At 36.9% G+C, this 7,805-nt stretch overlaps 1 protein-coding gene across 2 annotated transcripts in view; it reads left to right on the top strand.

Annotated features, from left to right (window-relative positions):
• pdzk1 (PDZ domain containing 1) overlaps positions 1–6,532 on the top strand; it is an 11,341-nt gene extending 4,809 nt beyond the window's left edge. The window contains exons 2-9 of one of the 2 annotated variants that reach the window (XM_016529678.1): positions 1,340–1,551; positions 1,643–1,871; positions 2,501–2,637; positions 3,093–3,288; positions 4,645–4,841; positions 5,006–5,218; positions 5,499–5,825; positions 6,301–6,532. In XM_016529678.1, coding sequence (XP_016385164.1) covers positions 1,345–1,551; positions 1,643–1,871; positions 2,501–2,637; positions 3,093–3,288; positions 4,645–4,841; positions 5,006–5,218; positions 5,499–5,825; positions 6,301–6,384 — 1,590 coding nt within the window. In that variant the 5' untranslated portion in view covers positions 1,340–1,344 and the 3' untranslated portion in view covers positions 6,385–6,532. Of the gene's footprint in view, positions 1–1,263; positions 1,552–1,642; positions 1,872–2,500; positions 2,638–3,092; positions 3,289–4,644; positions 4,842–5,005; positions 5,219–5,498; positions 5,826–6,300 lie in introns of those variants that run through there. The other variant, XM_016529677.1, reaches the window with a different exon arrangement.
• Positions 6,533–7,805: the final 1,273 nt, after the last annotated feature.

Here is a 7,805-nt window from a genome sequence, read left to right as displayed (position 1 = left end):
CACAGAGGGGACATGAATGCATTTAAACTGCAGTCACAGATGCATAAATAGGCCTAATGTTTTGGTTTTAACATAAAACGTTGAATACTGATATTTGAAATCATTTAAAACATGAAAAAAACAGTCTAAATGTGAAATTAAAACCGCCAGAAGGTGGCAGCAAGTGACTGTTAATGAGTAAGTCATTGAGATTCAACCGATTCATTCAAACGGCTGATTCATTCAGGAACAAAGCTGAATGAACTGTGTTAATGAGTTAATCACTGAATCATTTATTCAACAGATTCGTTCAAAAAGCTGATTCATTCAATAAGTAAACACCATTGCTCAGAGATGCAAAACAGTGCTGTGAACTTTGTTAGGAACTATTTTCGTTTGCAAAATTGAGCAAAAACAGACAATATTATGTCTAAAATGTAAGTCACTTATTGCTTTACTGAACTTGTATAAAATTATTATTAAATGTGTTCATGCTGAAATCTGCAGAAAAACGGTACTCTTTGTGTGATATAGATTAAGTTAACTATATTAAATTATATAAATATAAAAAGCATACAGAAGCATTTTTGCCGTCTATAATTTAGAATGCCTGAAATTTTGAGTTTTAATAGACTAATAAATCAACGTGCGTGCACTCTGTGTGTGATTTGCTGATATAGCCTACTTGATAATGTCAGATCGCACATCATTACAACAACACTTACCACATTATCGCAAACGATGCAGTATCGCACACCCCAGACTCGACTTGAGTGGAAAATGAATCATCCGCGGTTGTGCGCACACTTGTTTGCACGTGAGTAAAGGTGTTTTTTAGGAGTCTAACTTGCAGATGCCAGACCACTGATTCGTCAAACCTGCTTTCCTGCAGTCCGTGTTCTTCTGACTTCTGACTATTTTGTAGTAAGTAACGAATATGCTTCGGGGAAATGTATCGGAGTAAAAGTATACATTTTAATTAGGAAATGTAGTGGAGTAAAAGTAAAAGTTGGCTGAAATATAAAAACTCAAGTAAAGTACAGATACTCCCAAAAAATACTTAAGTACTGTAACGAAGTATTATTACTTCGTTACTATACACCACTGCTAACACCTGTGATTTAACAAACAATATTTTGTCATTATAACACTGCTATATATTGTGAGAAATGAAGGTCTCCACACACTTCATTGCCACATTGCTGGATTGTAATTATCCATTTTATCACCAGATGACTGGTATATAATGAATTGTGTGCATCTATGATAAGATAACATCAGATGTAGCAAGAAGAGCATATTATCATATCAGATGACCTCAGCATGAAAGCAACGCTGATCGATGGATCTCTCCTGACAGGAAAAATGGCTGGGCCAAAACCACGTATCATTACTCTGGCTAAGCGAGAGGGACAGGGCTATGGCTTCTACCTTCGAGTGGAGCACGGCGAAGAGGGTCACCTGATCAGAGCCCTGGAGATGGGCGGTGTGGCTGAACTGGCCAGTCTGAAGGACGGAGACCGCATAATCAGAGTCAATGGAACATTTGTGGACAGTTTGGAGCACAGTCAGGTTTGATGCATTTGAAAATTTACTTTCTTTCAATTTAATTTATTTCAATAGTTTGGTGGTAAATCTCACACTTGTCTTTTTCTTGGGTCAGGTTGCAGATTTGGTGAGAAAGAGTGGGATGAGCGTCGCATTGCACGTCCTTGGAGAAGAGGCATATAAGACGGCCAAAGCCAATGGTGTGACTCTTGCTGACCCTCAGTCTCTGTCAGGTCACAGCCAGCCCACCATGAATGGAGTATCTGCACCAGCTGCAAAAGCCAAACTTTGTTATCTGCCAAAAACCAGCAGTGGATTTGGTTTCTCCTTAAAGTCCATCAAAGGTAAGCAAAAAAACTCCCATATCCAGATCCCATTTTATGTACCATTTATCTGAAAATACAAATTCAAATAAATGGTGAAAATAACAGAAATATTAAATGTTTGTAGACTTTGTGATTTGAATGTATTACATTCTTAAAATTAAACACTTGAAAATAAAGGTTCCAAAAGAGGGTTTTTGCAGCGATGCCATAGAAGAACCATTTTCGGTTCCCAAAAGAACCATCTTAAAATAACTTTTTTTGAAGAAGAATAAGAAGAGTTTAATAATCTGAAGAACATTTTTCCATTATAAAAAAACCCTTCTGTCCAGTGGAAAGGTTCCATGGATGTTAAACCCTCTTAATGGTGCATGCCAAACTTTGTTAAATCCCATCATTAGCTCATCCTCATAAGTCCTCATGGTCAGCTTGTTAGACTAGAGCTTGCTAACTAAAAAAAAAAGTGTTTTCCATTGCAGTCAGCAGTCAGTGAATGGTCATCTGGGCCTGTGAAAGTTAAACTTTAACTCATTTTCTTAGACCTGTTTTGAATAAGTCTACCAATGTTGATTATTGTCAGAAATATGTTGTCTGACATGTGAGATGAAGTACTAACAGGAGTTACTTGATCTTACCCTGTTTTCTCTCAGGTACTCAAGGCATATTCATGACAGACGTGGTGTTTGGAGGAACAGCTGATCAGGCCGGTGTGAAGCTGAGTGATCGTATAGTGGAGATAAACAGTGAAAATGTGGAGAATCTCTCACATGATCAGACTGTGCAAAAGGTAAGTTAAAATTATGCCTTTATTCTAACTGCAAAAACGTCTAACATTACCGCTTTATCGCCAATTTTATAGTAGCTTTACCATTTTAGAAAAGCTTTAAAGGGATAGTCCACCCAAAAATGAAAATTCTGTCATCATTCACTCACGCTCATGTTGTTCCAAACCTGTATGACTTACTTTATTTCGTGGAACACAAAAGAAGATATTTTGAAGAATGTTGGTTAATCAAACAGTTCCGGGTTCCACTGACTTCTGTTATGTTTTTTTGTCCATGCACTGGAAGCCAATGGGACCCAGAATGTTTTGGTTACCAACATTCTTCAAAATATCTTCTTTTCTTTGCAACCTGAATGGATGCTGCTGAAGACCTTGACTCTACTGTTTTACTCTACATTGCCCCAAATATCAGTGTTTGAGGAAAATATTAGAATAATGTACTCCTATTGTTATTGTAGGTGAAAGCAGCCGGGGACAAACTGATGCTTCTGTTGGTGGATGAGGACACTGACAAATTCTTCAAGAGCAAAAGCATTCGACCAAGTATGGCTGATGCCACCGTCAGGTACCTCCCACATAAGCCACGCATTGCAGACATGACCAAGAGAGCAGATGGTTATGGCTTTGTCCTGAAGGAAGATACTAAACTTGCAGGTAAGTGCTTGCCATGTGTCATGGTGAAGAAGTCAACATGAAATTTAGCCTATTACACATTGTATTATCAAAATGATTTAAGGCCCTGTCAAATTTAGCCTAATTTCAGTCTAAATTAAATCTGCTTCAGTTGTTCAAAAGACAGCTTAAAATAGAATATTGGTGAGGCTTTTATTTTGGATATACAAAACCTTTCCAAAAACAAAAAAGTATTATGTTCTTGTCAGATTTGTTTTGGTGGCTTATCTTTTGGTTCCTGCTGAGGGAAATGTTTTAGCAGTGCATCTGTATCTGACCAGCCAAGAAACGTAAAAGAGTTGCAGATAATGAATTTTAAAATAGGTCACAAGCTATTTATTCATTATTTTGTAAGTTTTAAGAATTCCATCCTTTATTTAATTTCATCCAAAATGACTTACAGTACACTAATTGCATAGACGCCCCTCTAGAGCAACCTGAGGTTAAGTGCATTGCTCACAGACATGAACTTAGGGGAAATACAGCGGGACTGTAGTTTCCTGGGTCCTGGAAATTTGGTGTTAGCAGCCCATATTCTCTTTGTATTACCATTGCATTACTTTCAGTAGTTCTGTTTATTTTTCTTTCTAGCATGGTGGCGCATAATGCACTTACTGAAGTTAATTGCAGTGTAAGGGCAATGTGTTCATGGTGTATAACTGACATGTAACTGTGATTCATAGGAATTTTGATGACACTGTAGTGATATGCAAAGGTTATCTAATAAAATGTCTCTAAGATGCTGTAAAAAAAGATTAGCATTTTAATATCATTTAATATCACAAGATGTTCTTATGTACAGGAAATGGTGTAAAAGAGGGTATTTTAACAATATCATTAAAAACTTATTTAACTAGCATTGACTTTTCATAAAAAAATATTGAATGAATACATTTCATTACAAAAATTAAAATAACACATTAATAATTAAATTGGTTAAATTAATATTCTTAATTACAATCAATAAATAAATTCCAACACTATTAACATACTTAATGAAATGATTAAATAGGGCAGCCATATGCGCTCTTTTTAAAAGACATGTCCAGGCGAGGATTTCTAAATTGCCCAGAATGTCAGGGTTTTGGTTTTGTTTTTCTATTGGCGTGCTCTTTACTGTCCGTATGCAGTATATGCATGCATATTTGAATTGCCTTGTATGTTCTCTGTAGATCCCACCTTCATGCATGCCACGCTTGGTCGATTATGTATGTATATACATTTTAGGCAATTTAGAAATCCAGGACATGTGGTCACCATAGATAAATCGAGAAATAGAAAAATATTTGTTTTATGTTTTAATATTTGATTCATGTCATATTTTGTTATCTGTCTTAGGTCATTACATTGGAGAAATAGACAAAGGAAGTCCTGCAGAGCGAGCAGGACTGAAGAATATGGACAGACTAGTGGCTGTAAATGGACAGGAAATAGATAACTGCAGGCATAAACAGGTGGTGGAAAAAATATCTCAACAAGGAAACAAGTGCTCCCTCCTGGTGCTGGATGCTGAAACAGAGAAAATGTACAAATTGGTGAGTTATTTTCATTCACTAAGATTGCTGCAATGCAGCAATAAATAGTGATTTGAAATATTTACACTGATACTGAAGAGTACATTGGTGACTGTGTATTTAAATTAAAAATTTGAATCTTAAATTACATTCTGTATTAAATTGTGTAATACTTTGTTGTATAGGGTGGTGTTTCTCCACTTCTGTACTGGGAGGAAATGAGAGGATCTCCGCCCAGCTATCCTGCGCATGAAGCTGAAGCTATACCTGCTCCAGTGGTACCTGCCCCAGCAGATGTGGACCACAATCCCAAACTGTGCCGGCTGGAGAAGACCGCTGCTGGATTTGGTTTCCATCTCAATGGCATCCACGGAGTTAACGGACAGTACATCAAAGAGGTGGTACATCAAGAGATTCAATTGTTTTCACAATGAACAGATTTATGCTGATTTTAAGCAATTTGAATAAATAATTTTTTTGAAAACATGAAAACAACTTTTCAGTGAATGAAGAATTGATTTTCATTTTGGAGTTTGATAGATTCACCCATTCACTTTCATTATATGTAAAAGAGTGGACATGATATTCTTCAAAAATGTCCTTCAGATATAGAACTTGAGGGTGGGTAACTGATTTTCATTTTGGGTTGAATTAACCTGTTAATGTGTTTTCTGTCAGGTGGTGAAAGGTGGCGCAGCAGACAGAGCTGGACTGGAGGATGATGACATTGTTGTGGAGGTGAATGGGGTGAACGTGGAAATGAGCACACATGAGGAGGTTGTTAACCTCATCCGCAAGAGCGGGGACACGCTGGTCCTCCTAGTGGCTGAGAGGACAGCCTATGAGCACCTGAAAGCACAAGGGATCGCCATCACCCCTCAACTGCTGAATAAAGAGCCCTCCGCTGATGTTCCAGCACCAGCTTATGCACAGGATGATGAGAAGAAATATACAGAAAGTGACAACGAAAGACCGGCCACTCCACCTGCTCAAACCCGGTCAAGGGTCTGTACTGCTTTTCAGCATTTCTAAATGGTTTCAATATTCACAATATACCTCACAATACTAAGTTTTTCATTCTGCCATCATTTACTCATTTACTCACTTACTCACACCCATGCCATTCAAAACCTGTGGAACGTAAAATAAATTTTGAAGAACTGTATGCTGGCAATTTTTTTTTTTTTTTTTTTATTAAAACAAAAGTGAATAGGAATCTGGGTTGTTGAGCTCAAAAATGAAAAGGAAAAAAAAAAACTCCATGCAGGTATCCTAAAATATTTCTAAATGTCCATGCAGCCTTGGTGAGCATAAGAGACTTCTTTCAAAAACATTAAAAAATCTAGTGTGAATCTGGTGTATATTGTGATTGCCTTTCTTTTGTCATATTCTGAGGTAACTCTATTAACTCTTCCTTTAAGGATACAAACCATGACCTAAAAGAGCTACTAACTGTAACATTTTTTTTTTTGCACCCTAGTCGTCATCTTCTTCATCCTCTTCATCCTCCTCATCATCATCATCATCTTCAGCATCAGATGCGAGTGAGGACGACAAACTCTGAACACACCACACTTCTGTACCAACAGATACTTCCAATACTGTGATTTAGTGACAGGTTGACGCACTTACCTGATCAACTACTGTACAATCTGTTAAGAGGGGGAAAGCACCTTTGAACAAAAGACTGTAAGACCACTGATCAATGTGAATTTACATAGCCATTAGTGACAATGATTATTTCTGTACTGCTTTCATTGGGATCTACAACAACAACGATCTATTTGAACTGGCTTTATTATGCTTGTGATACATGAAATATAAAATCAAAAGAAGTTATGGTCTTTCAGGCAATGCATACTTCTTGATATATAATTTATTCTACAGAATGCTTTGTCATTTTCTCTTGAATGCCTACTGAATATAATCTCTTTATTTGGTGTGATGTCAAATGTGAAAACCATTCTTATTTTAAAGGTGCAATCAGTAGTTTTGTCTGCACTCAGATTTATAGCCTACTCGCCGAACGTTCTATGGAATATTTGTCACGCTACATCACAAAGGATTCTTTAGAAACCACTAATGGGAGTCATTGGCTGTATCGTTCGATTAAAGCTGGAGCTATACCAATATAGAAAGTGATTGATTTTTAATTCATGATGTAGATTTGCTTGCAGATTTGACTGACATTTATTTTTCTTTATGTGGTAGGTATTTAAAATACACAAACATTGGTGCTAACACTTGCTAAAGAATGACATTTTGTAAGTGAGTCTTTGTGTGATTGTGAGTATCCTCTTCAGTGGGGTTTAGCGATATTTTGATCAATCTTTTTATGACTCCGTGAAAAGTTCTGTTTAAACAGGGCAACAGAATTGTATTTACACTAAAGCACACTGTAAGGTCCACGCACTTGGCCCAAGGAAGGTATCCAGTGGTGGCTGAAGGTTTCTTGCGTGTTCGGTCTTTTCAGCGCGCGGAGTTATTCAATTTAGGTTTAACTCAAATCTGACTCCATTTTATTATCTAATCTGACTCCATTTTAATATGACCTCGAATTTATATTGTCATACGAATTGGTTGCGTGACCATTTCTAATTATTATTATTATAACATTTGATTATTCTATTTAACTCTTTACTTTATATTTACTCGTTCATTAGGAATCTATGTCACTCAGGGTGCCTCACGGCGGCCGCTCTACGTGGGCCCCACAATCACAAACTCGCCAGTCTGATCATTAGTCAGAGGTTATGACTAATACTATTTAATAGGTCGCCCATGCTTACCATTCTTTAAATAGTAGTTCTGTTTAGCCCCCTACAGTTACCCATGTACAACTTAGTTAAAGCTCAAAACAATAATCAGCGGTTATGCTAGTAATTTTTGTCTAGCCCCCGATAGTTATATAACTACGTACAACTTAACTAAAGCTGAGACAATAATCAGCGGTTATGCTAGTACTATGAAATATGTTAATATTTC

The sequence above is a fragment of the Sinocyclocheilus rhinocerous genome, unplaced genomic scaffold (genome assembly GCF_001515625.1).
Source record: "Sinocyclocheilus rhinocerous isolate Xijiao unplaced genomic scaffold, SAMN03320098_v1.1 scaffold30, whole genome shotgun sequence".
In the NCBI taxonomy this organism is placed as follows: Eukaryota; Metazoa; Chordata; class Actinopteri; order Cypriniformes; family Cyprinidae; genus Sinocyclocheilus; species Sinocyclocheilus rhinocerous.
The sequence above is the reverse complement of the archived record's forward strand: the minus strand, read 5'-3'. Positions and strand labels throughout refer to the sequence as shown.